At 29.3% G+C, this 27626-nt stretch overlaps 1 protein-coding gene across 1 annotated transcript; it reads right to left on the bottom strand.

The window, feature by feature from the left end:
* Positions 1 to 24322, bottom strand: LOC110282483 (uncharacterized). Its single transcript, XM_087149737.1, has 4 exons — positions 23481 to 24322; positions 6654 to 6778; positions 3269 to 3566; positions 1 to 1271 (listed from the first exon to the last, which is right to left on the bottom strand). Exons 2-4 carry the CDS (start codon positions 6774 to 6776, stop codon positions 454 to 456), a joined length of 1239 nt encoding a protein of 412 aa, XP_087005863.1. The 5' UTR covers positions 6777 to 6778; positions 23481 to 24322; the 3' UTR covers positions 1 to 453.
* Positions 24323 to 27626: the final 3304 nt, after the last annotated feature.

The following is a 27626-nucleotide window of genomic DNA, read 5'->3' as shown; positions in this document are numbered from 1 at the left end:
AATGTATATTTTTTTTAAAACTTTTTAACCAATATTCTTGAACCAATTGCATAGATCTAATTAAAATTTTGACCGATTTTCAAAACTTTGAAAGCCATATGTCACCTTAAAATGAACAAGAATTTTGTTTTCTTCTTAGTTTAAATATAATTGGTATTTTAAAATTACAGAAGTATTAAAATTTACAAACCTATAAAAAAAATTCCTTTTAAATGAAAATTTCTAAAAGATGGAGGAAAGATTATTGACAAATCCCCCTCAGCACACTAGCTTCTGGCGAACAATATTGGCGAGACGATGCTTTTATCAGAAATTGTTTTACTACATAAATGAAGTGGGATGGATGGTCATAAGGGTTGCCTTAAGCGCAGTACACCAACCTTTAATAAAGGGGGATAAGATGTTAGCAGCGCAGTCCAGCCTGTTTCAGAAAACCATTAGCGCAATCAGATATCACCGCTTTTGGAGCAGGAGATAAATTGAAGGGTGGTCTTGCCCTACAAGCACCTTGAAACGATTATTCCACCATTCTGTTTTATTATTTGTTCGCTCGCCGTCGCTTAAAGTGGCGTTGTGGGTATTCCACATTTCAGGGGGAAATAATGGTTCCAAGCGTGCTAAGGACAAGACCAATGGCAGTCCGGTATTTCGACCACGGTATCTACCGGAGCAGTACACCGAGTCGAAATACTCAAGCATGTCCAATGCTTCGCTGTCGGTGGGGGCAAGAGTATGCAAGTAGGTTACCCCTTCTTGCACAAGGTTTACGGGCAAAAATGCCAGAGCATCTATCATCCCGCAAAACTTCTGAAAAAAGGGATCATCCCTGTATTTACTTGCATACCCCAAAGATTGGACATGCCTGTAAGTGCTTTGGCGCAAGTGATAAAAGCATCCACGTATGGTCACCCGGTAACCGAAGACCAACCGGACAGCTTCTATAGCAGCCGATTCGAAATCCATATGAATAAATTCCGGGTCAAGATTTAGTTTCTCGACTGCACTTACTTCAATTAAAGTTCTAAAAAGCTCTTCGTATGTCGATTTTTTCTTTGATTGAAGTAAGGCATATATTGCTGTAATATATGCATCTTCAACCTCCACTCGCACAACATAAAGTTGAGTGAAATGTCTGGGTGCATGGCCGAAGTTGCCGTCTAGAAACCATTTTGATGTTTCTTTCAATAGGTAAAGGGTATCACTTGTGCCAAATAATAAAATTCTATCCTGAAGGCTGCCATTATCAAACAGTAGATTTTCTTTCCATTCCCCTGAAAAAAAATATATACATATTTAGGTTCTGGGAAACAATCTGAACTGTATATGTATTAAGGTTACAGAAAATAAGTTTAATTTAAAAAAAAAATTATAGTTTTCATTAACTCGTCTAAATACTAAATAATATTAACATTTATTCATTATCTACCAATAATAAAATAAGGGGTTTCCCGCAAATTTCCTTTTCTTCCACGAGACAAATTTTAATAATAGTGTATAATACATTACAATGATCGTTCGGACTCCGAATTCTGATGTTATAACGAAAGAAAACAAGCGAAAGAAAATATTCTTTCGGTTCTTTATTCACCATATCTCTAGAACATTTTAAGTTTTATGACTCGCCTATACAAAGATAATTCCATGGATAATATAACTTTCAGTTAATATACTTTGAATTTAATTTTTAAAAAAAGTAGAAAAAATTGGATTGTAGGGTACATAGTTTTTTTTATTATTATTCTTCTTCTTAAATAATGCAATTGTAGTTCTTTGCTTTCGAAGCGTAATGAAAACGGCAAACCCATGAAAACACATTTACATGTAAAGAATGAAAAGTTAGAAAATATATTCTTCGGAAGAGTGTTGTTTTAACCCGTTTTGTGAGGATCTGGGGTTCCGCGGGTAGAGATAGTTGTTGAAAGAGATGTTATGGGGAAGTTGAACGATTAATCAGTTGAACAAAGAAACGTGGTTTCCCCAGAATTGGTTGCTTTTTGCTTTGTAATTTGGTTTTTATAAAAAGCGCTAATGCTGTCATTTCAACATACATTGAAATCAATTTCTAATGGTAGAATTAAAAAAGCTTTTCTTTCAGCAAATAACATGAATAAAAATATACATTCTAAGGTTATGATTCTTTTATAATGATTAAACACAAATGTTTTATTAATTAATTTATTTATTATTATTTTTTGCATTTATTTAGCCTTAGAAATAAATAAAAGAAAAAAAGGAAATGAAACAAAGGAATGTATAAAATTTTTCTGTCCTATAATGCTAGTTAATTTTTTTGTTGTTGTTGTTAATCGTTTTAGTCATCTATACTTGTATAGATTATAAATTTTTAGAAACTGTTGAATATATAATTAATAACTATATTTATTTGAGACAATTTCACTTAATGAAATGGAAGTAAATATAATTTTTATAGATTTTTTAAACTTCAGTGTGACTGTTTTCTTATTGAAATTTTTAGGCAGAGATCATTGATACAAGAGTCTAAATTGACAAAACTATACTTGTCAGAAAATAAAGAACATATTTTTTAAACTTGATAAAATACATTTATGTAAAATAGCACAACAAGTTTCTTTCTATTAGAACATAACACGTTTGAAAGAAAATTATTGTTATCAGACACGAAATGCTGAAAGAAATTTGTTAGTTCAATTTTATTACCCAATACAATTCTTATTCGAAAATTAAGTTTTAAAGATTATGCTGCTTTATAATATTAGCTTTCGAATATTCTGTTCAATTCTTCACATGAACAAAGTAGAATTGCTTTGAAAAAAATAACAAAATAAAAAGTAGGTTGCAAGTTTTCGAACCTGAATTTTGAAACTCTGTAGTTTAAATCTTATAAGCCCCTCAATTCAAGAAATGTGATTATGGAAGTAAATAAATTTTGTGAGCATTTATTTTTTCCCCTATTTTTAAATTTTAAAATCACAACATTAGGGCATTCTTCTAATTTTTATAGAATGAAGCTTAATTCTTATTTGCAGCAACTATTACTTTCACTGATTGGTTTAAAATAGCTGCTTTTTAATGTGTCAGCATTGTAATAAGTTTTTATCTATGACAAATTTACCTATTTTAATACTTCAAAATGTTATAAAAAACTAACATTCACCTTTTTTTAAAAATTAAACATTCAAACATTGAAATCTCAAATTTCCCAATATAAAGATTAATAAATAAATGAATAAAATGAAATAAAACTTCATTTTACAGGAGTGAAATATACTATTTAAATTATACACACCTTCCAATTTCAAGTCTTTGAGATCCAGGGGCTCTTTTGGTATACTCTTGGCTTTATGATTCCTTAATGTTCTTTTAAGGGAGTCATCAGTTGGCAAAGTCAAACTTGCATCCATCGACATTGCAGCAACTGTTTCTGCAAATATCTGCGAAGGTTCATCATGCGTTTCCTCCGCTTTTCTCTTCATGTTTAGCAAGGCATTTGTTCTCTCATTTAAATGCTCATCCGGAGAATGCGAATGTTGAGAAGTGCTTAAAATTTCAGCTCTGTCGAAACTGGTGTTCAGACTGCCCTTGCACTAAAACATGAGATTAACAATTAGTAACTTAAAGAAAGTATCAGCAATGTAACATATGCATTAGAATCAAATATATAAGTAACAAGTTAATAACAATCAAGGGAACTACTATAAAGTATGATAATTATTTCAAATAGTTTTTTTTTTTTTTTTGCATAATGTAGTATTGTGTAAATAATAGTTTTAAGATAAATCTATGCTTTTAAAAAATCACGTGATTCAAATGAATGATTTTAACTAAATATTTTTATGCTATGTTAATTCAGTTTTTTTTTCTGTTTATTAAATTTTTTTATTTATTTTTTTGAAAGACTGTATGGTATTTTCCTTTACTTATAAATTAACACAGTTAAAAATTTTTACACGAATAAGTTCTGAAACACAAAAGTTCACAAAAAGCTCCTTGTTGTTTTAAAATCTATACCATATTCTTGATATCAATAACATTGGCATTAAATTCGATATATTTAGATATATAAATCATAATAGTATGGATGTTCCAAAAAGCTAGAAAACATTAATGTTGAAAACTTTTAGACATTAGCAGTATTAGAACATACAACAAATACTTTTATATAAAAAAGTTAAAACTAAATTCTGAATCGGAACTCGTTCTGTTGCAAGTAATTGTACAAATAGCCTTTTAAGACATCGATAAATTTTAATACGAATATATATATATATATATATATATATATATATATATATATATATATATATATATATATATATATATATATATATATATATATATATATATATAATAAATAAATACAAGAAAACACTAAGAAATTAATTCTATTGCGACTTTTGATTTCCAGGATCTTTTCAATAGCATTCCCCTTTCTAAACTAAAAGATGTCCTTTTGAACTATTACCATGATTTTAAAAATATCCTTTGTTGCGATTTTGATTATTGGGAAATTCTGATTAATTTTTGTCTTTTTAGTAATTATCTTTACAATGAAAGGGATATCTTTCTTCAAATTAATGGAATACCACAGGGATCTAATTATTCATCTCTCTTAGCTAACTTATTTTTGCATTATTATGAAAAAAATTTTACTCTGAGTATTAAATTTGTTTTTAGATATATTGATGACTTAATTATCTTTAATTTCCAAGATTTTACTGTTTTATTGAGTGATATATACCCTAAGGAATTAATCTTGCTTCGTAATCATGATGATAATATTAATTTCAATTTTTTGGATTTGGATATTAAGAAAGTTGAAAATATCTGCTTTGTTGATTTATACGATAAAAGAAATGATTTTAATTTTAATATTAATAAACTAGTTACTTGGAATTCTAATGTTTCTAGGAGCATCTATTTAAATACCACTTTTAATGAAATGAACAGAATTAAAAGAATATGTAGTAATATTTATTTATCCAAAATACAAATCGATAAACTCTTTCAAAATCTGATAAAAAACAATGGATACCCAACTAATGTAATAAAATTTTATATAAAATCATTGAATTAATCGTATATTTTGGTGGATATATTTTCTAAACATTTTTTTTTTGTTAATTTTTATGATTTTTCCCATGTGCAAATCCATTTCGGGCAAATCCGTGGCTAAAATTATGTACTAAAATTTTTTCTTTGTTAATCTTTCCATGTGCAAATCCATTTCGGGCAAATCCGTGGTTAGAATTATTTACTAAAAATTCCTTTGCTAAATAATTTCCCTTGTTAATCTATACAGTTTTTCCATGTGCAAATCCATTTCGGGCAAATCCGTGGATAAATTGTTTGCTGAAAATTTCTTTATTAATTTATACAATTTTCCATGTGCAAATCCATTTCGGGCAAATCCGTGGTTAAAATTATCTATTAAAATTTTTTCTTTGATAATTTAAATAATTTTTCTATGTGCTAATCCATATCGTGCAAATCTGCGGCTAAAATTATTTGCAAAGCAGGCAATTTATGTTTCTCTTTTCTATTTTATATTTTTCTTAAATAAACATCTATCTTTTAAAATTATCCAGTATAATATTACCTTGTGCACATCCATTTCGGGCCCATCCTTGGTAACTAACAAATCAAAACTCAGAATAACAAATCACTTCAGCAGTGCAGTAAGAACGACACTTTAAAACCCTTTTGTTACACTCAATTTGCGCTTTTGTTTTCATCTTTTGTTTTCATATTTTGTAATCTGGCAATCTTTCTGCGAAAACATTTTTAAATCATTCTTGAAAAATAACCGTCTATGTAAGTTGTTATGATTTTGCTTCTCGCTTTATAGTCCCCCCTTTTTAATGTTTTTCCTTTTTCTTTTATTTTTTCTTTTTCTTTCATTTTATTATCTGTTTTTACATGTTATATTTACTTTTTATGATCTATTTTTATGTAGTTATTTTATAAAAAAAAATTTTTTTTTGAGTGCTCCTCACACTATTGTATTAATATATTTTGCTTTGGCTTTATTGATACAATATCAGAAAGCACTCTGTTTTGCGGATATAATCGTGTGGGCTGAAGAAAAGATTATATCTTTTTTTTCCGGCTTTTTTTCCGGTTTTTTAATTAACATTTAACTCTTTTTTTTTTTTTTTTAAATAAAATGTTGTTTGTTATTTTTTTACTTATTATTTCCCACCCCCTTTTTCCATATGTCTATAATTTTTCTTTGTTTTATTCTTCATTTTGAACTTATATATATATATCTATATATATATATATATATATATATATATATATATATATATATATATATATATATATATATATATATATATATATATATATATATATATATATATATATATATATATATATATATATATATATATATATATATATATATATATATATATATATATATATATATATATATATATATATATATATATATATATGGTAAATCATGTATATTTATTATGTGGTAATAGTGTATATATATTATTTACCATTGAAATATATATATTATTTTGAACTTATTAATTTTACAATTAAGTTTTTTTCAATTAAAAATAAATAAATAAACAAGGCAATTCACGACGTTTTAAAAAAAGTATATTCCATTAGAATTTAAGATAGAAAGTTACAATACAAAAGTAATTTTTTCTTACCTTTAAAACACTGTGTTGTGTGCAACGCCATCTAATCGCTACTGAACTTTTCTTATGGAAACAGTAAGAGTATTCTTCATGTAATAATTTTTCACCACCTTTATTTGTCTTGACGAATTCCATAACTGAAAAAAAAGAGTAATAATTAATTTGGTAATAAATGCAATGACAAAGAATTATAGTTTTTAAAAATATTTTTTATTTAAAGAAATTAGCTATTATCTTTGGTTCTACCATTATCTTTTTCATGGTTAAGAGTGAAAATTAAATCGTTAGAATTTTGTCTTTCTGTTTAAATCAATCCTTACAGTTTTTTTTAATTAGATCTTCTGTTCAATTCTTTTATAATTCAAGTGATTAAACATAACAAATAGAATCACACATATCAGTTCATTAAAAAACAAACAAATATAAGAAAATGGTTAAATATTTGATTATGATTTCTTTAAAGCAGACTTCAATTCTTTCCAATTAATTGAGTGAATGCAGAATTTAATGGCACTAGATCTAGGAAGGTCAAGTGTCACATTTACACTTAATGTAATGTGACAATTTAATTTCTAATTTTATTTAAGCCTTCAATTTTTCTTTAAACGTCATTCCTTTTTTTTCTATTTGGCAATTTTATTTTTTAATTTTTTTGTTGACCTTTCTCATGGTCGTTGCGGTCATCGCACTTCCTGTGGGGAAAGTCAGCCAACCCCTCTATTCACGCCTTTCATTTTCTTCTTTTAATTTTAGGGGGGCTAACTAACCAATCTCTTTCCTTTAAATTTCAAACTCTCCGCCTCTTTAATTTTTAATTGGCCGTATTTTTTCAGGTCCTATACCAGTTAAAGAATTTTAAAGTTTTTTTAAATGACATTCTCTTTTTCTCGAGCCTTCGGGCAGGTTAGCTTTTTTTTTCCGAGATGCGGACTTCGGTCCGTATCGAGGGATTTCTTTTTACATTTTCTTTCTTAACCTTTATTTTAAATTAAATCCATGACTGTAATCAATTTCTGTAAAATTTAAAATCAACATTTTATACCTTTAATTTTCTCTAACATTAAAAGCCCTCTCAAATTTAAGTCTTCTTTTCATATTTATTTTTAACGGTTAAATTACTCGTTCTTTTATATTTAACTTTATGCATGACGCCTTTGGTTTCGTTAAATTCTCTTGTCACCCATTACCCATTTCTATTAAAGGTGTTTCTACTGTTAAAAATTGTTTTAAAGACGTCTTTCCACTAGTTATGTTGTTAGATATTTTTTGTTAAATAAATCTTAAACGCAAGTTAAAAATGTGTATTTCTTTTGATGGTTGTCTCTTAAAATGTCCTGTGTGTACAGGGTGAGTACCTTTCAATTATTGTTATGGGCATGCATATATGTGAATTTATTAGTTTTTCTTATTGGAAACATCAGCTTACTGTATTAAATCATATATATATATATTTTGGATATAGCATGACTTTACCTTATTTATCATTAATCTTTAATATATTTTGTTTCGCCCTTTTTCCAAATTTGGTGATACCAAATCATCCAATTTGTTCAAACCTCACACTTTGTGACCCTTTGGACCTATTGGGTTATTGTTATCCCACATTAGCATTGTACTACCACTTTCCTGAACGATCACATTCCCCCTTAATTTAATTTAATTACCTTTTATACATTTCGGCCTTAATTTGTTTTATCATGACTATATCCAGAGTTGCATCCAATTATGCAACCCATTTATCCATTTTTAATAAATTATACATAAATAACTTATCTTATACGCACCAAAATATAAAATTTTATTTAACTCTTACAAATGGTGCCGTATATTTTTGTTGTGAGTTCCTAGTTTTATTATGGTGTAATGAATTAAATGAAACAATACATTTGTTCTTATTTGAATTTTTCTCTATGTGTTTTGCTATTTGATTTGGTAGTGATAAAATTGATATATATATTTATAAGAATGTCATAAGATAGTCTCAAATTGTTATCTAACTGTGTATCTAACTATTTAAATAGGCATATTAATATAATATTACAAAAGTGATTTATTTTGTATTTTTGTTTAACCTAAAAAAAAAATAGGTATACATAAAAAAAATAATAATTTAGCTTCTGTCAACTATAATGTATATTTATTAATAGTGCTAATTTTACAAAACAAGGTGCTTCGGTTATAATTTTTTTGCACAATCTAATAGGTTATGTATTTTGTTCTATTACTCTACATGAAAAATATTTAATTTTGAACTAAATTAATCAATGTTTCTTATTGATGGACTGAGTCCCAATTTTTATAAATTTTGTTGTATACTGGCCATACAAAACTGAAAAGACGTCTTCAGTAAGTTTTCAAAATTGATACTTTACCCATCATTTGGATCATTTTTAAAAAATAAAAAAAAATAATTCAAATTTTTTTTTTCAAACTATTCTAATTGTTTTCTTATTTAAACGTTAATTTGTTTCTTTTTGATGAAAAGAAATAATTATAAATAAAAATACTTACCGTAAATTGTATTCATACGTGATCTTATGTATTTTACGAATTAAATAATTTCGTGATTAGGTTATTTTGGTTCTACTATCTACTGGCTAAACTATTCTTTTGGTCAATTTTCTTATTTTTTTTTTCATAAACAAAAAAAAAAAGATTTTTTTTCGTCTTTCCCAATTTTTATTATTTAATGTTATCAATTTTTGTGAATTAATGTTTTGATATAAGATTTGGCATGCTTATTTGATTGGTTTTGTTACGATTTTCCCATTAGAATATCTTATAATTTAATGTTTTATTTGAATTATTACAAAAAAAATATTTGGGATAGTGAATTTCCTGAATCGTGTCTGGTAATACAGATGCCTCAAAAATTTATTTGGGATTACTTTATTAATATAATTGGGATAAAATATGTCCTGATTGCTCTGGGTAATACCTGAGCTCAACGATTTTTCGGGAATGATTTTTTTAAGAGGTTCTTCCTGATGTTTAACTTTGGTTAATACGATAGTATAAATGAAGTACATTGCGTCATTGCAAAAGCCCAGGTTCAAACCCTGGTCCACTGTTAATTAAGGTTTTGTTCATTAAGGAATTTTCTTCTTACTTTTTACTTTTTTTGCTGGTAAATTAAGCCAGAATTTTTTTTTGAATTCTCCCTGGTCAAAATAGAACCAGAAGTTAATTTTTATTTTTATTTTCCTGATCAAAAATGAATCAGAAGGTTATTCCTGGTCAAATAAACCAGATGATAAATTATGATTTCCTGGTTAAAGAAACCAGATGATATATAGAAAAAAAATAATGATTCAAGTGAATTATTAAATAAATTGAATTGTGTTGATGCTCTATGGGAAAAATCATCTACGTAACCTGTTGATTCCTGCTTGAATAATTTGAATATATATACATTAATATTTACTAAAGTAAATGTCTTTTATAATTTTCCTTCATTATTTTAAAATAATAATAATTAAGTTTTTTTTTAGGTAAAACAACTATTTTTTGCTTTGTTTTAGAACATTATTTCAATTTGTTAAGTGTATTTTTAAAAAAAAAATTTTTTTGAATTATATGCATATTTTCTTTCTTGAAACAATTTTTTTGTTACATTCAAATTCTTTAAAATTGTTGTTATAATAGTACGTTATTTATAAAATCTTTTATAATTAACGATGCTTCAATTGAATAAATATACAAAAGGTCACATGTTTAACTATAAAAAAGAAAATAATAATTATGCAAAATTCTTTTTATGCTTTTTCCTATTCAATTCATATATAAATTGTGTAAACTAAATCTTTAAATGCATCATCATATGTATATAAAATAATAAGAATAATCTCAAATTTAATAAATTAATATCACTACCAATAATTTTTTTTAACTGTGTTTTTAATAAATTTTGCAGAATCTTTGTAAATGAGATTACTATGAATGATATTTAATGTACTTGGCCATACACTCTGTCTTTATAGATAATTTTTTTAATATACTTTCAAATCAATTTATCTTTAATTTTATGTTGTATAGAATTTAAAGTACTTGACATTTCATATTTTTTTTGTTTGTTTGATCACAATCAATATTTTTATATTTTGCATAAATTGCAATAATTTAATGAATGTATTTTTATGATTTATCATTTTATCGCAATTCCTGATCATGATACAAAGGTTTTCTTATTAAGCATATTTGTGTGAAAATGGACAATTTCCTATCTTTTTCCTCATCATTCCATGGTCTGAGGATTTAGAAAAGAAGAATCTCCCCTGTTATGAATAACTTTTGAACCCCATTTTCAAGTCCCGTTTTTTTGGAATCAAAGACGAGTGTTCAAGGACACTGTCCCTTACGATAAGGTCATAGGATGAAGGAGAAGGCGCTGCAGGGGGTGTCCAATTTGAATTCCCACGCAGCACAAAATTCCACTACTTGTTCTGGAATGCATCAACAAGATTTTATTGCATCTGTGACAGGATGTTGCAAAGATCCTGGTCGATTCCTGTTTCAACACCATGGCGATTTCGTTAATTGGGGAAAACACCTGCAGAAGGGAAACCCTTCCCCACAATGTCCAAGGTTGAAGGGAGAGTCCTGTGGGAGGAAAGGATCGAATGACGAGATAAGATTGTGCTTCTGTGGGGGCCACCTACAACCTCAGAGAATGACCATCAGAACCCTGTGTGTTGCCTTCAATAAAACAGTGTCAAGAACCCCCCACTTCCTTAAAATTGTACTCTCATTTTCCTTTTTCAACCTGAGAACTTTTTTTTGTTAAAAAAAAATAGACTTATCACACAATAAACTTTGACTCTTTAATGTACAATACTTGTTATTCTCAACTTGCAATTTAATTAATTGCGATAATTTTTTATCAGTAAATGAGATGTTTCTTAGATAAGATGTTCTTTATATTATTATTTGTTAAACCTTATATTCATGAATAGGAGAATAATTCTTAATTTATTTTACTCATTTTAAGTACTTAGTTTTGTGTCAGCAATTTGAAGGTTACATTACTTATTTATGAACAATTTTTTTTCTCCAATCCTTTTATCACAATGTCTAATTAATTTTTATTTTTATTGGAGTGTATGGTTAACATTAATTCTGTTTACCGTTTTTTTTGGTTCACATATTTTATGATCAACGAATTCAATGTATGATCATCTCAAACATAGTGCGTTCTAAACGACGTTTCCAATCAAAATTTCATAATTATGTTGATGTTACTAATTGATAAATAGTTTATTTATTGCAAAAATGCAATCGATTTTTTACTTTTGATTCCAATTTAATGTTATTATTTCTTTTCATGTCATTTTAATCGACAATTATTAGTAATTGTATTTACATACTTTTTGTTTTTATTTGGCCTTATTCGTTTTTTTCCTTCCTCGCTTTAGTTGCGTCACAAAATGTTTGAGATCCATGTATTAATTTTTTTAAAACTTTTACTGATGTTTCCAATTTGTTGCCCTTAACAATATTTGCTCACCATATAATCACTTGTTATTAGTGTTGAATTAAATTGTTTATTTTGTGTGTTCATATGAACTATTACTGCTGTTTCTGTGTTTTTCTTTCCAGTGTTCGCGAAAGAGTTATGTGAACACATTGGATTTTCCGCCTGTAACAATTGTTGTTAGCTATGTACAGAAATTCAGAGCTGTGTACAGAAATGGGTGACTCTTTTTACAATTTTATATCTTTTTCTACTTTTACTTTCTAATGCTAAGTTTTGATTTTTTATTTTATGGTCTTAATTTTAAGACAAGTTTTTTAAAAAAAAATAATTTTTTTTCGTTACTTTGAATTTTAGGCAATTTTTGTCTTCATACTTTTCGGAGCATTTGCTGTTTGAGGAAAATTCTTATATTTTGATTTTTTTAATTAATATTTGTTTAAAATTAAAATTTTCTTACGACTTCAAAAATTTTATAAAAATTTCCGGTCTGTCCGGGTATTGTCACATTTACACTTAATGTAATGTGACAATTTAATTTCTAATTTTATTTAAGCCTTCAATTTTTCTTTAAACGTCATTCCTTTTTTTTCTATTTGGCAATTTTATTTTTTAATTTTTGTGTTGACCTTTCTCATGGTCGTTGCGGTCATCGCACTTCCTGTGGGGAAAGTCAACCAACCCCTCTATTCACGCCTTTCATTTTCTTCTTTTAATTTTAGGGGGGCTAACTAACCAATCTCTTTCCTTTAAATTTCAAACTCTCCGCCTCTTTAATTTTTAATTGGCCGTATTTTTTCAGGTCCTATAAAAGTTAAGGAATTTTAAAGTTTTTTTTTAAATGACATTCTCTTTTTCTCGAGCCTTCGGGCAGGTTAGCTTTTTTTTTCCCGAGATGCGGACTTTGGTCCGTATCGAGGGATTTCTTTTTACATTTTCTTTCTTAACCTTTATTTTAAATTAAATCCATGACTGTAATCAATTTCTGTAAAATTTAAAATCAGCATTTTATACCTTTAATTTTCTTTAACATTAAAAGCCCTCTCAAATTTAGGTCTTCTTTTCATATTTATTCTTAACGGTTAAATTACTCGTTCTTTTATATTTAACTTTATGCATGACGCCTTTAGTTTCGTTAAATTCTCTTGTCACCCATTTCTATTAAAGGTGTTTCTACTGTTAAAAATTGTTTTAAAGACGTCTTTCCACCAGTTATGTTCAGTGGCGTAGCTACCTAGGGGCTAGGCGGGGCAGTGCCCCGGGGACCTCAAGCTCTGGGGGCCCTCGAATCCTTACCGGAAATCTCGATCGAACTGAACTTTTTGAAATTTCTCCCATTTTCAAAATAAATATGACAGGTTGCAACCCCACTTTAATCATGACAACTCAGTTGAGAGAAATTCAAAAGTAATGCCTAGGGAATTCTCCTAAATTCTTTCTGTAGGTTGGCACAGTGTTGTCAATTTGACGGATAGTGATATGTGCGTTTTATTATTCATCGATGTGCGTTTTATTGTGAATTCGAGTTAAGATTTTTTTCTTTCGAGAACGGTTAAAAAATTAATGCTGTATCAGGAGTAAGTAAACTAATGTCAATAAACTTTTTTGTACTGGTCAATATAGTGGTTCAATTTTATTTGGTTTTACCACTCATATTGATGTCCATTAAGTCAATAAATCGTGTCAAATCTAGATTTCGGCTACAGCTCATTGTATAACGCGAAATATCGTGAAAAAATGCAAGTCACCAGCAGTAGGTACATTAATTCAGGTCCGCGGGCAGGAGATCGTTCATGGTCTCTGTAATGCCTTTCCTTTCCAATAAATAAGCAGGCCAGATTTTTAAAACAATAAAATTTAACTTTATTTAAAAACAAACGAAATAGGCATTGTTTTCCAGTAAGAGCTTCCAGCTCTTAGAATACCAAGGGAGACCCTCTCCCGATTATATCAAACATACATCGACCTTTCTCTCTCTCGCATCCCTCCGACGGGATGACAAAATGCGCCAAGTGCGCCTTAAAAAGTCGCCAAACTCTTGCCAACCATTAACAGTCTCCATCGTTAAATGTGGTAACACTAACGGTGATAAAATTTTTTCCGCGGATTCCCCAACGACATTTGTAGCGTATCATTGTGTTTCTCTTTCCTTTTATTTTACTTTTAACATCGCCAGTGAACAGTGAGTACCTACCTACTCGAGCACAATCTAATATTGTATTGTTTAAATAAATTAAAAAACTAAAATTATGGATAAAAAGAAGAAACCCAGTGGTGCATTTAAACGCAAACAATGCCAAGAACGATAAGATAGTAAACAAAAATTGCCCAAAATTGACAAGTTTTTTAGTCAGCCTTCTGCAAGTACATCTAGCCAAAATATTTCTATTGATAGTGACTCAAATAATGTGATAACTGCAGTGTTGGTTGAGAAACCTACTGAAGAAGATTCGACAATTATTGCAGTCAAGAGTGGCGCTAGACTTAGCCCGACAGGGGGGCTAAGATAATTTTGAAAATAAGCAATAATTTTTAATATACGAAAAATAATTAATATGACATAGACATATTTGTTCTGATAAAAAAATTATCATGATTCAAATATTAACAAAGAAAAAAAATAAAAGTGATATCTGAATAAATAAACAATATATGCACATCCATCATAAGATTCTACAGTGTTCTCAATTAAATATTCTACTCAAACAATAAAAAATTTATGCACAACTAGAAAAAATTCCAAAAATTCGAGCTTACTACTACTAATGTTTAATTCCGTAGCCTTGTAATTTTAAACCTAATCCAGCAGACAAGAGAACTCCAGGATCAAGTAGTGGAAGAAATTTTTGCATTCGTGGAGGACGTTTTGATAGCCCGCATTTGAGTTACATGGAGAGGAAAACCACGAAATCCTCCCACGGTTAGTCTGATACCAAGGGAACTCTAAGAAATGATCCGCTTACCACTGAGGATATTTCACGTCAGCACTGTGGTCGGTAAAAGCCGGGTGTGGAATTCATATCACTCTGCCATCACTGTAATTCGAACTCGGTGCACCTCATTCGGAGGAGAATGCTCTATCCCTTGAGTCTAACTTTATTGAGTAATAACTCTGCGGCAGGTACCAATTTTCCAATTTTATTGATTTACTTAAATTTAATCACCTTCAAAATGTAAATGGTAATTCAATCGTAATTTTTGTAGAAAAAAAAGGGAAATAAACCGTTTTTCCTCTAAACCTGCAATGAATGCAGAAGCAACCACGAGAGTGAGCAAAATGAACAGGTAGCGGAGCCTTCCAGTTCTTTAAATAATTGTTAAATTACTAGTTATTAACATGCATACTTAAAAAAATACGAAAAACATTTTTCAGTATTAAGAAATAATAATTAAAAACTGCCATCAGCTGGAATAGAGCCCCCGATCTCACAGTTTTGTGTTAGATTTCATAATCATCAGCCCCAAATATACAAACCTGCCTTGCGGATATTTTTTAAAATTTTTTTTTAAATTCAATAAATTAAGTCATTTGGATACTTGACATTCTTGAAAAATGCTTTCCAAATTACCATTTTTAACGTTTATAACAAGTATCTTCAGTTCATTTAGAAGTAAACCATAATTCGGCTTATCTTATTCATTTTCAGCTTATGTATATACACCAAAAATTATTCAAAACTAGATTAGATATAACTCAAGGACTGCAAACTTAACTGTCGGATATAAAGCCTTATTTAAGATTGAAAATGGTAAAACGAGGAAAAATCTACATTCCTCGAATTAAATATGCTAAAAATAGTCTGTTTTTAGGTTATAATATTCGTAATTACCTTAATAAACTTTAATCGTAATGTCGGGGTTCCGCCGATGGAAGACATTTAATATATACACACTAACGCTTTAAATCAATTAGCAATTAGTTTTAGAATTACAATTATAGAATAATTATTATAAGATTATTATAGAATTAATATAGAATTAATAATTATTATAGAGTGAAAGGTTTTAAAAGACAAATATTTGTTAATGTTTAATATTTAATCTATGAAAAAACATAACACATATTGAAATCTAACGAATAGCCCCTGATAAATTTCGTGACAAAAAAAAGAAAAAAAAATTGAAGCTTGATTGATTTCCGGATTTTAGAAACGCCTTCTAGTTTTACTATTCAATCAAATTGGTTTCGATGTCGTTCATCCCACCTGTCTCACTAGTGATTCAGCATATATTGATATCATTTTTGTTTCGTTCTTACTTAATATTAATTTGCTTGCGACAATTATTTTTTTACGTATTAATTGTTTAAATATTAATTGATTTTTGAATTGACAATTTCAATCATCTCTTAGGTATTTAAAACTGCAGCATATCACATGAAAATATTAAGTAGTATATATCATTTTTACAATAAAGTAAAATGAAAAAGAATTCTGATCCTTAGGAACGGATATTAAGTCTCATGATCGAATGATGGAGCATAATTACCTTTCAAACAAATCAAATTTTTTTTTTTACTTTTTAAACTAAAAATTTGCTTATTTTTATATAACTTATTAATACTCAAATTATTCAAAATATGACATGACAACGAAGTTTTTTTATTTTATTCAGTCATTTATTTACATTTTTTCCACTTCTTCATTTATTTTTATTTCATTAAATTAAATGCACACTGTTAAAATAAAGACAAAGCTGTCAAATTTTTATATATAGTTTCGATTTATAACTTTAAGAAATTGCTTCGACTTTGATTAGGAAATTTAAAAGCCTTATTAATGAAAAAATTGAGAAGCCTTATTAACTTTAAACACATAATAACAACAAAAAGGAGTTAAAAATAGAATGATCAATAAACAATAAAATCGTAAGCTAACTAAATTAATTAATTTCGCGTACGAACTATAATATTACAAATTAAACATATTTCATATTTAGGGGAAACATGGAAAATTTGATCATACAGGAGTTTTAGACAATTTTTTTCTCATGTTTTAACATTTTTTTAGCTGATGATCATTTGATTTCAATGCTCTATTAAACAAAATCATATGTTGTTTCTGTCTATTAGCAGTAAGTAAAATTAAAATTAAATTACATTTGTTATATCAATTTTATCCGTAACAGACCAAATCAAGAGTTTTGGCAAACAGGCCAGTCAAAGAGGGAATTGAATAGTGGCCCGTCATTTAAATAAATAAACAAAACAAAAAAAAATCTCAATGTATACATAAAAAACTGCTCGAATCTTTCACGTTTTGATTGATTTACCAAAATTGATTTAATAGAAACATTTGCTTACCTCCATGTGAAAGATTTATGTCTTCTTAATATCCTACAAAAAGTTGATATAGAAGTTCCTATTTCATTCTCTTACGATTGATTTGAAAAATAACAGAATTAAATCAACTACAATAATTAAATAAAGTAAACAATTATGCTAGTTGAAACATTTAGGATCATTAAAGGAAAGAAAGCTTTTATAATAAATTAGAAAAAATATCTTCTAAATTTTGTAAGAGAGAAAAATTCGAATGGAACGAGTCCCAATTTAAGGACAGATGGAAATCTCAAGACAGATTCTAACAAGACCCCTATCTACAGCCCTAGAAATGTTTTCTTCTTAGAAATTTATGACCAGAAATCAAACAAAAGGGTGTTTCTGTGGATATCTGATATTTCCGAAGTTAGGAGAAAAGAGCCCCTAGGCAATATCAAGAAGCTAAAAACATATTCTCACAGTGTAAAGTGAGGAGGCTATTTAACAACTCTGTGGGTGGTAGCTACGAAAGTGGGGATATTTTCATCAGTAGAAAAAGCGTTTTATTGCTCTTTTGGTTAGAAAAGTGAAGAATAACAATTATTTTATGTTTGTAAGCACTTCGATTAGATTTTGAAAAGCATCCAACTATGTAAAAAAGAAAAAATAATCTGAATAAATCTCTGATTAAAACTTTAAAAAAAGAAGAAAAAAGTGGGATCTGGTGGCCCTCTTGAGTTATAAATAATAAATAAGTTAGAATAATAAAAAAAAAAAAAAAAAAAAAAAAAAAAACAATTAATGCAATGAGATTTTAGACTTTTCGGGGACCCCATCAGAACTCGGGGCCCTGGGCCAGGGCCCAATGAGCCCATCCTTAAAAATGGCTCTGGTTCAAAATTACAAGGCTACGGAGTGAAACCTCAGTAGTCGTAAACCCGAAAATTAGGTCAGCTGTTCAACGACGGATAGAATAAAATAAAATAGCAAGATATACAAATTTTTATATTATTTTGTGGAAGGTAATTTTAAATTGTAAAATACAAAATTTGAATAAAATTGATTGAATAATTAAAGATAAATGAAATTTAAACAAACCGACGTTTTTAAAATTTGAACTCAGAAACTAATCGATCGATTGCTCTGAAAGTTTGTGTTTTGAAATTAAAAGGATGTAAAAATATGTAGAGCATACAATTCAATATATTTTATTATTATTTAATAAACTAGTGAAAAATAACAAATAATTATTTAAAATTATTTTTGCTTAAAAATTTGTGCATAATTTTTCTTCTTCTTTTTTTTGTAATTTAATGTATACATTTTTCAATACACTCAAGAAGTTCTCGAGACAATGCGCAATAATCGAAGTATGAAGTTAAAATTAAAGGACCCAAACTTTCCATCTCTCTTTTTGCCATAACTTTGGACACTATCATCTTCCAGATTGCGGCTGTTTCCGCATTTTGAAAATTAAAAACCTAAAAGTAAACTTTTGACAAACTTGCATGTTTATCCTGAACAAAATGCGCTTTAGTGCTCTTTTTCGTAAAAATATGGTATTGACTCTTTATAAGTGAATATACGATTAAATCAAAAGTTAATCAAGGTGTTCCCTTTTTCCATTTCATACACTGTACATAAAATAAGTCAATGAGAATCTATTATGTTGATTAATATATATTTTAAGATATTGAATACGGACAGTTTAATTGTTTCTCTGAATCAATCAACAATCTTCTTACTACTAAGAAAATGATAAAAAAAAATAATAAATTAAATCTGCCAAAAAAATTAAAATAAATTACAAATATTTTGTTACTGTTTGTTTTTCTTTTTCTTCCGACTGCTTATTTAATGCGTTGATTAAAATATAAACCTTGAATCCGAATAAGTAAATGATTTTCCTCATTTAAAAGTATTAAAAAAATGAAAAAATTAAAACTGAGTTTTTTTAATTTTATTCTTTTACTTTCATTTTGCTTGAAAATTTCACAAAGCAATTATCTGATCCCAAAAACCATTAATAAATATGTTGCATAAAAAAGAATTTGTAAAGAGGACCTGCCTCTCTCTCTCTCTGTCCCTCAGGCTTTTGTCAGTTATTCTCCCAGTAAAGAGGGGTGATTATCTATCCCCTCCTCAGTTCTCGAGAAAAAAGAATAGCAGTCTGAAAGATAAGTAACCAAGAAAATCAAGATGTGTTTGAGGGGAAAGAATTTCTATGGGTCTTTGAAAAGTCTTCAATTTCAACCATGTCTAATCGCATCCGGACTGTAGTTTAACAATGTATGAGCAAAGTTAGGAGTAGTGCAGTGAAACTTCAATTACATAGAATTTACAATATATTTTACTAAATTTTGTTACTAATTCTTAAAAATAAATAAATAAAAAGTCAACTACAAAAATTTTTATTAGGCATTTGTAAATGAATTTTTGACATTTTTTAGAAGAAAAAAAATGTGACCAGACTATTTTCCCGACGAGACTTTAAATTTTTCCCGATGGGGGGGGGGGGCTGGCCATGCGCGACGGGGGTGCTCCAGCCCCCCCTGACCCCCTACTGGCGCCGCCCTTGAGTTGGAAATACCTCCGCCGCCGATCATGTGAAAGTGGATGATGTTTTGCATGACACACATAAGAGCGGAGGGTTTGGAGGAACCACAGACCTCTACATTTTTCGAAAATGTGTACGACAAATCTTCTTATGACTTGGGAAATTTTACGAACAAGATATTAAGTGATAACGAAATACGTCAAATTCTTGATATGGGGCCTTTACAGCCTTCAGGACCTTTTCCAACAGACGTCAACCAGAACAATAGGTGTTTTTCAAAATCGTATTACGTTTCGTGTTCTAAATATGGGCCAGTTAATCGTTTTTGTTTGTGTTATTCCAAAATACTAGACGCTGCCTATTGTCAACCCTGCTGGTTATTTGCTTCACAAAGGAATAATGTTTGATGTACGGGAATTCGAGATTGGAAGCATTTATCAGAAAGAATTAAGCAACACAGTTGTTCGAGTGCGAGTGGCCATTCGGAAGCATGTGCTGTGTATGAATTTCGAAAAAAAAACAATACTAATACTATCGCCAAGGAACTTGAAAATGAAATTCGCAAAGAAGCATCATTTTGGAAAATGGTTCTTCAAAGGTTATTCGATATCATATCCCTAGCAAAGAGTTCTTTGGCTTTGAGAGGACATCAAGAAGACTTAAGTCAGAAAGGATACCACGGAAATTTTCTGTCCTTTGTAGAGCTTGTCGCCCGATATGATCACATTTTGTGGCAAATTTTGGATATGCCCAAGGGTAATAATAATTATTTATAAGTTTTTTTTTATCTTTTTATTTTGTTTATAATTATTAACTGTTTAATATCAGAACTTTTTTGAAATTGTGTGTTTTTTTTAATGTTTTTAGGATCTACAAGATATCCGAGTGCAACAATTTAAAATGAAATGATTGAGAGCTTGGGGACCAAACTCGAAACCCATCTACTAGAACAAATTAGAGCGTCGCCGTTTTTTGCCATCATAATGGATACGACACAGGACGTACGGAAGGTAGATCAGCTAAGCATTGTTGTGAGGTATGCAGTAATAACCAGATCGGAAAATGGACAGCCAATTGATATAGAAGTAAAAGAAGTGTTTCTAGGCTTTTATGCAGCCATCAAACCTGGCGCAGTAGATTTAGTCAACCAAGTGACAACATTATTTATCGACAAAAATATTGAATTAAAAAAATGTGTGGGGCAAGGCTATGATGGAGCCAGTGTGATGAGTGGTGTGTATAATGGTGTACAAAAACATATTAAGGATATCCAGCCTAACGCAGAGTACGTACATTGTGCCACTCATAATTTAAATTTGGTGATAAATGATGCCGTTAGCAGTTGTGTGGAAATACAGATTTTTTTCGCAACGTTGCAAGATTTGTATAACTTTTTCGGAAACAGCATCAAACGTTGGGATCTACTGTCTAAATTCAGTGGCGAATCGGACACCACTCTAAAAAAACTAAATTCGTCTAGATGGTCCAGTAGGGTCAATACGATACCCGCAATAAAATTTCTTTATTTTGATATTATCAAAGTATTATCAGAAATAGTTCTAAAGAGTCCTAATAAGGATGAGCGTAGTGAAGCAGAGAGTATTAAAACAAAAATGCTAAATTTCGAGTTCGTGTTGCTTTGCGAATTCATGCACAGTGTATTAAACGACATCAATTATGCATCCAAAGCTTTACAAAAATGCGACATCAATTTGGGCGAGGTGAGTAAAGTTTTAGCAGAGACCAAAGCAAGGTTGCAAATTTATAGAAATGATTTCGAATTATTCAGGTGCAAAGCCAGTGAAACTGCAAGAAAATATGGTATTGATACCCATTTTCAAGAAAAAAGGCAAAGAAAAGTTAAAAAAAACATTTTGATGAATTAGTTGCTGATCACCGATTTCCAAACCGACAAAAAATATTTAAAATTGAGATTTTCAATAATGTACTAGACACAGTAATATCTCAATTAGATACACGTTTTATTAGTATGAGTACAGCCTGTCATATATTCGATTTTCTAACACCAACATTTTTATTACATATTGATGAAGCAACTTTATTACAAAAATGTGACGAATTCCAAAGAAAATATTCAGATATAATAGGCCCTAGTTTTTCACTTCAATTTATTAATATTTACCACCTAGTTTTACCTCACCTAACTCAAGCATGGACTGTTCACCAATTATGTAAGGAAATAATGAGCAAATATGGAGCGCTGGAATGCGACCTAACGGAAGTGTTTACAGCAATGTTATTATTCTTTACAATTCCTGTCACTTCTGCAGCAGCTGAAAGGTCATTTAGCAAATTAAAAATAATAAAAAATTATTTAAGAAATAATATGGGCCAAACTCGACTCCGACATTTATCGCTAATAGCAATTGAAAACAAAACCGCATCAAGCCTGGATTTAAACGAAGTCATTGATACTTTTGCAAAAACTAAAGCTAGGAAATTTTTTTAAATATAATTGTGATTTAGCCAGTTGGAAGGCCCGACCTTTATATAATAAACCCTTGAATCTTCTCTATTTCGGTTTATTAGCCAAACCTACCCCAAGTATTAATTGTAATTTATGTTGTTACTGTTTAATATTTTTATTACCAGAAAAAAGAGCTTGAAGTAGCTTAGCATTTTTAAAGTATTTGTATATTTCATATTTTTATTTGATAAAACCTAATCAGTTTACATAGCAGTGGGGCCGCATTTTTTAATTTGCCCCAGGGCCCTTGGTTACCCAGCTACGCCACTGGTTATGTTGTTAGATATTTTTCTTAAATAAATCTTAAACGCAAGTTAAAAATGTGTGTTTCTTTTGATGGTTGTCTCTTAAAATGTCCTGTGTGTACAGGGTGAGTACCTTTCAATTATTGTTATGGGCATGCATATATGTGAATTTATTAGTTTTTCTTATTGGAAACATCAGCTTACTGTATTAAATCATATATATATATATTTTGGATATAGCATGACTTTACCTTATTTATCATTAATCTTTAATATATTTTGTTTCGCCCTTTTTCCAAATTTGGTGATACCAAATCATCCAATTTGTTCAAACCTCACACTTTGTGACCCTTTGGACCTATTGGGTTATTGTTATCCCACATTAGCATTGTACTACCACTTTCCTGAACGATCACATTCCCCCTTAATTTAATTTAATTACCTTTTATACATTTCGGCCTTAATTTGTTTTATCATGACTATATCCAGAGTTGCATCCAATTATGCAACCCATTTATCCATTTTTAATAAATTGTGCATAAATAACTTATCTTATACGCACCAAAATATAAAATTTTATTTAACTCTTACAGTCAAGCTGGGTCCGACTTTTCCGAAAATGCATCATTTCTATAAATGAAAATACTCTGAGAAATACGGTACATATCTGTCTAATTTATTTATATTTTTTGTATTAATATTTTTACATATATCATTTTCACAACTAAATAAATGAAAAGTAGTTTTTTATTAATAGTTTAATTGCGGTTAACTTTTGACAAAGCATAGTAATAAAAATTTTTGAAAAAAATAACTCACCTTAAAGTGATATTCGGTTTTCTTCTTTCAATTGAAATACATTCACTAGAAAATGAATCTCTGGACTAGTTGAAGCATTGGGAGATTTATACACTGTGTCTGGTCTCTGGACTAGCATGCGGTATGAGTTGGTTATATACGGTTACACTTTTCTCAGATCGGTTTCCAGGAAAGCATATTGCACATGATTCCATGTTGAGAAAATTGTATAGGATTCAGGGACTTAACCAATGGCTACGGTTTGGAAGATTCTAGGAAAAAAAAGGTACCGAAAAAACTGAAATACAAAGAATGGCTGAAACATTCTTAGAAAAAGGTTGAAAGGGTTGTTAGAGTGAAACCCCCTCTTATTCTTGTAGGAGTATTCAAGAAACCTCAAGGACATCCATTTGCAGTACACTAATGTACACATACGTCAAAGTAATTGCTATCTTCAGAAATTTACAAGATTAATGAAATGCACTGATTCTAGCAGTGGCAGGTGCTTGCAGTAGACTCACAAAAAAGTACATAAACATCTTTCCTTTTTTATAACACCAATTTCCTTTTGTTTGCAAAAATTTTAATATATTGCCACAAGGCCGGGATAGCCTGGTCGGTAGGGCGCTGGGCCCATATCCATGAGGTCGTGGGTTCGATCCTCGCCGGCCGAAGACTCCCCGTGTAGTAAATGGTGACTGATGCACGTTAAATCTGTCGAGTCTCAAAGTCCTCCATGTTCCCACAACAAATCAATACCTCTGGGGGTACTGATCCAGGAGTTTCCTTGTCTTCTGGATTGGTTCAAAATTACAAGGCTACGGAGTTGAACGTTAGTAGTCGTAAACCCATGAAATTGGGTCGGCTGATCAACGACGGTTATAAAATAAAATATATTGCCACAAATGCTTGTTTTTTGGTAAAGGCACACTTCAGTGCATCTAACATGATTCAGTCTCTAACATACCTTATTGAATTTGATAATCATTGATTTATAATATATATTATTCACTTTGTTAAAATTATATTAGTTTTAGACCAGGGGTTTCCAACTGGCAGCCCGGGGGCCGCATCCGGCCCGCGAAGCCTTTTTTTGTGGCCCGCGGACTAAACTTTACTAGTTGTCATTTTTTTGCGGACAATTTTCGTAAAGAATCAATATGGGTTTAAAATGCTTTTCTCGTTAATAAAAACCTAATTTCTTCGTTTCTGTGAAATTTAACATACCAATTGTGCAAAAAAATTTATTTCTCAGGTTTTGCACCCAGGAAAATATTTATTCAAATGCAAAAATAATCATGTATGTATCTCTATTTTATTTCATTTTTTTTTGTATTTTGTGAATATAATTTAGCATGTGCGTATCAGAAATTTTCTCGAAGAAATTATCCGATTTAACTTTTTGAAACCACTCATTTTGGACGAAAATATTTGGACACACATTTGTAAATTTTAAATGTAAATATCTATTCTCTTGTGGTTGTAGCAGACAAATCTCAATTTTCTCATTGAATATTTTGTGTGTTACTATGTAAGTTTTAATAAAAACCTTTTTTACATCTTTACAATTAGATATCAGTTGCACATTATTTTTTTAATACATAGGTGCACATTAAAGTTATTGTAGCCCGAATTTTTATTATTTATTTAATATTTTTAAAAATATTATTAATAAGAATTAAATATTTTTAAAAATCTACTTCTTATTTTAATTTGTAATTCAATACTTTTGTTTTGTACAACTTATTAAAAATCTGCAATAATATTTAATGTTCTTTCAAACATAAAAATGTCCTTCATAAAATTTTGATAAAGTTGTGACCCCACCATTTGATTTGAATTTTTAATTGTGGCCCGCGGCCTCATGTAAGTTGGAAACCCCTGTTTTAGACCACCATAACAGAAACGTCCTTTTAAAAACATTTCTCTGATAATGAAAGTGCATAGAGAAAGTGATTTTTTATTAAAAAATGTAGTTTCATGAATGCTGTTTTTAAAAAGAATTAAAAATAAAACCGTCTTTAATGAAATAAAAAAAAATATTTAAAACTGAATAAAAATAGACATAACAGAACAGAAATGTCTATTATTTATTATTATTTCTTAACAGAAATAATAAGAAATAATAGATTTTAAACAAAGCGAAATTTGCTTATATATTTCCTAAAAATAGCTGAGAAATGTGTTACAGGCTATTTAATGTAATTTATCAGCGCAAAATAACGCGTGTTTGAATAAGTTCTTTGAAATTAAATTTTTTTATGCCGAAATCTTAAATTAAATCTTAACCGTGTTAAAATGAAATGTATTAACAAAAAAATATTCTTAATAAAATTCAGTATTAAAATAATCCCTTAAAAGACTACCTATCTGGTAAAAGACTCCTCATTTTACCAAAATAAATGAATCATAACTGTTAAAATAGGGTGAAAACAATTTTGCAGAGAATTGTATCTCCACTAATTACTTAAAAACTCACATATGTTTTAAAAAAATCCTTGTTTAATTAAGAAAAGAAATATATTTAACAAAAAAATATCTAGTTTAAGAAACTCCTTCTTAGAAATGAAAAAAATTTCTTGCATCAAATCCCTCCTCCTCCTACTTGCACTAATTAACGAATCTGAATCAAAATTATGAAACGGCAAGAAAACTATTCATAACGTTAGCGTCGTGTCAACTACTTCTATAAATTATTAGTTAAATAAAGAATAACACACATTCTGTAACAGAAACAACAAAAAATTTTTAAATAGTCTTTTTATCATATAAAGGAAGGGGTAAAAGTAACATTGTGCTTAAATGTTCTTCCTCCTTTACCTCAATTAGCAAAACTAAATATCAATTAATATGAACTTAAAATATTTCCATGACACCAACCATCAGAATCAGAATTTTTGACAATAAAATAAGTTAATAGAGATAAACGTATCTCTTATAGGAAATAAAAAACCTATAAATAAATAAATAAAAGAAGAAACCTCTTATAACAATTTAAAATCTTATAAAAAGAGAGAAAAAATGCATCCGACACAAAAGTCCTCCTACCTTCCTCAATCGGCTAATATGAATATCTATACCCTCTTTCCAATTTATCATTTAAAATAAAAAAATAACATCTTTTACATTAAACATATAAAAATGCATCTTCCCCTTAGAAAAATAAAATAAATAAATAAATTAAATACATCCATACCGTGAAGACCGTGAAATACCGTGACTCTAATTAAAAAAGAGCAATACTTTCTTTTCTCCACAATTAAAGAATAAACATCCAACACAGAAATCCACCCACCTTCCTTAATCGGCTCATATAAATATCAACACCCTTTTCAAAAAATATCATTTAAAATGAAAAAAAATAGCATATTTTATATTAAATCTTGCCCTAAAAAAATAAAATAAATAGAGAAATTAAACATAACCAGCTTATAAAAAAAAGAAATACCGCTACTCTAATTAAAAGGCACCAATAATTACACCTCCAATCACGAATAACCATCCAACACATAAATCCTCCCAACTTCCCCGATTGGCTACTTTAAGCCCCAAATTAGCAACTTCTTCACAAAATATAATTTAAAATAGAAAATAACACATTTTTCGCTTAAAAAATTTTTTAAAAAAAGTGAAATATTATTGAAAAATTTAAATTGTATCTTCCTGCTTTAAAAAATAATCAAAGAAAAATAAATAAGTGAAATAAAAAAAAAAAAGAAAGCGTAATACAACCAGCCTATAAGTGCTCCCCCCCCTTACCCTTCTCGTTACCTCATTGATCTAATCTGAATTATTACAGATACAAAAAGAATATTCATTGAAACAGCGAGAAGCATTCATGTTGCCCAGAAAGCGAGAGGGGAAATATCCCTACAGATTTTCCCTATGGAGGTACCTTTTTTACCGGGACCTTTTTTTCCGGGACCTTTTTTTCCAGGGACCCTTTTTTCCGTACCTTTTTTTCCAGGTACCTTTTTTACCGGGACCTTTTTTTCCGTCTACCGCTTAAGGCAACCCTTATGCCCATCCCTCCTACTTCATTCATGCTGTAAAACAATTTCTGATAAAGGCATCGTCTCGCCAATATAGTTCGCCAGAAGCTAGTGTACTGAGGGGGGAGGGGGAGGGGGATTTGTCAATAAGTTTTCCTCCATCTTTTAGTAATTT

The sequence above is a fragment of the Parasteatoda tepidariorum genome, chromosome 8 (assembly GCF_982258835.1).
Source record: "Parasteatoda tepidariorum strain Cologne lab strain chromosome 8, Ptep-v5.0, whole genome shotgun sequence".
Lineage (NCBI taxonomy): Eukaryota > Metazoa > Arthropoda > Arachnida > Araneae > Theridiidae > Parasteatoda > Parasteatoda tepidariorum.
The sequence above is the reverse complement of the archived record's forward strand: the minus strand, read 5'-3'. Positions and strand labels throughout refer to the sequence as shown.

Excerpts from the sequence above, each read along its gene's own strand:
- LOC110282483 (XM_087149737.1), bottom strand. The coding sequence starts at position 6,776 with ATGGAATTCGTCAAGACAAATAAAGGTGGTGAAAAATTATTACATGAA. Across the intron at positions 3,567-6,653 it reads CACAACACAGTGTTTTAAAG|TGCAAGGGCAGTCTGAACAC; the intron begins GTAAGAAAAAAT and ends CTCATGTTTTAG. Across the intron at positions 1,272-3,268 it reads CAAAGACTTGAAATTGGAAG|GGGAATGGAAAGAAAATCTA; the intron begins GTGTGTATAATT and ends ATTTTTTTTCAG.